The 1,842-nt window shown below is 63.6% G+C and overlaps 1 protein-coding gene across 1 annotated transcript in view; it reads left to right on the top strand.

Moving 5' to 3' along the window:
• LOC102248493 (neurogenic locus notch homolog protein 2) overlaps positions 1-1,842 on the top strand; it is a 52,176-nt gene that overhangs the window by 20,751 nt on the left and 29,583 nt on the right. The window contains 2 exon segments of the mRNA XM_014529703.1: positions 451-627; positions 1,171-1,488. Of these exon segments, the coding sequence (XP_014385189.1) occupies positions 451-627; positions 1,171-1,488 (495 nt within the window).

Here is a 1,842-nt window from a genome sequence, read left to right as displayed (position 1 = left end):
CAGCGCCTGGCCCGCAGACAGTGCCCGGCCACGGAGCCACTAGGCACTCCCGGCCACGGAAGGGTTTCTGTGGGGACCCTCAGAACCTGTGCCCATGAATCTGTCCGTTCAACTGCCCTTCTTAAAATATATATATATACACACACACATACATATATGTTTTTATTGATTTCAGAGAGGAAGGGAGAGGGAGAGAGAGAGAAACATCAACGATGAGAGAGAATTGTGGATCGGCTGCCTCCTGCACGCCCCACTCTGGGGATCAAGCCTGCAACCAGGCCATGTGCCCTGACCAGGAATTGAACTGTGACCTCCTGGTTCATAGGCTGACGCTCAACCACTGAGCCACGCCAGCCGGGCCCAACTGCCCTTTACAGATGGTTCCTTGGAGAGAAACGTGCTGCTTGGTCACAGGAGTGGGGAGGGCAGGGATGGGGTACGGACCCCAAGGCAGCGGGCGCCGCAGGGCAAGGGCTGACCAGGCCCCGGCCACTCTCACCACAGGCTTCACCGGCCAGAACTGCGAGGAAAACATCGATGACTGTCCGGGAAACAGCTGCCAGAACGGGGGCACCTGCGTGGACGGCGTGAACACCTACAATTGCCGCTGCCCGCCCGAGTGGACAGGCACGTACCCGCGGGAGCAGCGGGCGGGCCCCCACCCGTCACACTGCTCCCCCAGAGGCGGCGGGGGTGAGGGTCCGAGAGCCCGGGCCCGGCCAGGAGGATGATGTGACCTGGGGCAGCCCCTCTGCCCATGACCAGGGTCTGAGCCCCCTCCCCAGGGGTCAGCGTAGACGTGGGCATTGACAGCCCGGGCTCAGGCAGCCCTGTGCCAGAATCCAGTCCCCAGGTATGAGCCCAGCTGGTTGGGTAGGACCTAGGGACGCTGGTCAGTGATGCAGCCCCGGCCTTGGGGCCCCCGGTTCAGAGGGGATGGCAGGCACGTGTGGGCCCCAGTGCACCTGTGTGCACAGTCAGAGCAGAGATAGAAGCCACCTGGTGCCCGTGACGAAGGGGAAGATGTGATTCAGGCTGGCACGGAGTGGAGGAGCCCTGGAAGGCTTCCTGGTGGAGGCGGACCCTGCGCCTGGAGGGTGGGGTCTCTGCCTGGGGTGGAGGGTCTGGAAGCAGCCGCCCGCCCGGCCCAACGGTCCCCCTGCCCCGCAGGTCAGTACTGCACCAAGGACATGGACGAGTGCCAGCTCATGCCCAACGCCTGCCAGAACGGCGGCACCTGCCACAACACCCAGGGAGGCTACAACTGCGTGTGCGTCAACGGCTGGACGGGCGAGGACTGCAGCGAGAACATCGACGACTGCGCCAGCGCGGCCTGCTTCCACGGTGCCACCTGCCACGACCGCGTGGCCTCCTTCTACTGCGAGTGTCCCCACGGCCGCACAGGTGAGGGCGGGTGCGGTGACACCGGCCTCCGCGGGCCAGCCTGGCGCACATCACCTCACCCAGACGCACGGCTGGCTTTGCAGGGCCCCCAGGGATGATGCGAAGGGGCCTTTCTGGAGGGAGGAGGGGCAGGGGCTGCCCGCGGTCAGGCCCGCTGGGGATTAACCCGCGTGCCCTGGGACACTCAGCAGGGTCACTCAGAAGCCCTGGCCAGTGTTGCCCAGTGGATAGAGCGTCGGCCTGTGGACTGAAAGGTCCCAGGTTTGATTCCGGTCAAGGGCACATACCCAGGTTGCAGGCTCGATCCCCAGTAGGGGGCGTGCAGGAGGCAGCCGGTCAATGGTCCTCTCATCATTGATGTTTCTCTCCCTCTCCCTCTCCCTTCCTCTCTGAAATCAATAGAAAAATATTCTCTTTTAAAAAGCATCGCAGTGGGAG

Source organism: Myotis brandtii, unplaced genomic scaffold (assembly GCF_000412655.1).
Source record: "Myotis brandtii unplaced genomic scaffold, ASM41265v1 scaffold691, whole genome shotgun sequence".
Lineage (NCBI taxonomy): Eukaryota > Metazoa > Chordata > Mammalia > Chiroptera > Vespertilionidae > Myotis > Myotis brandtii.
This window is presented reverse-complemented; position numbering and strand designations above follow the sequence as displayed.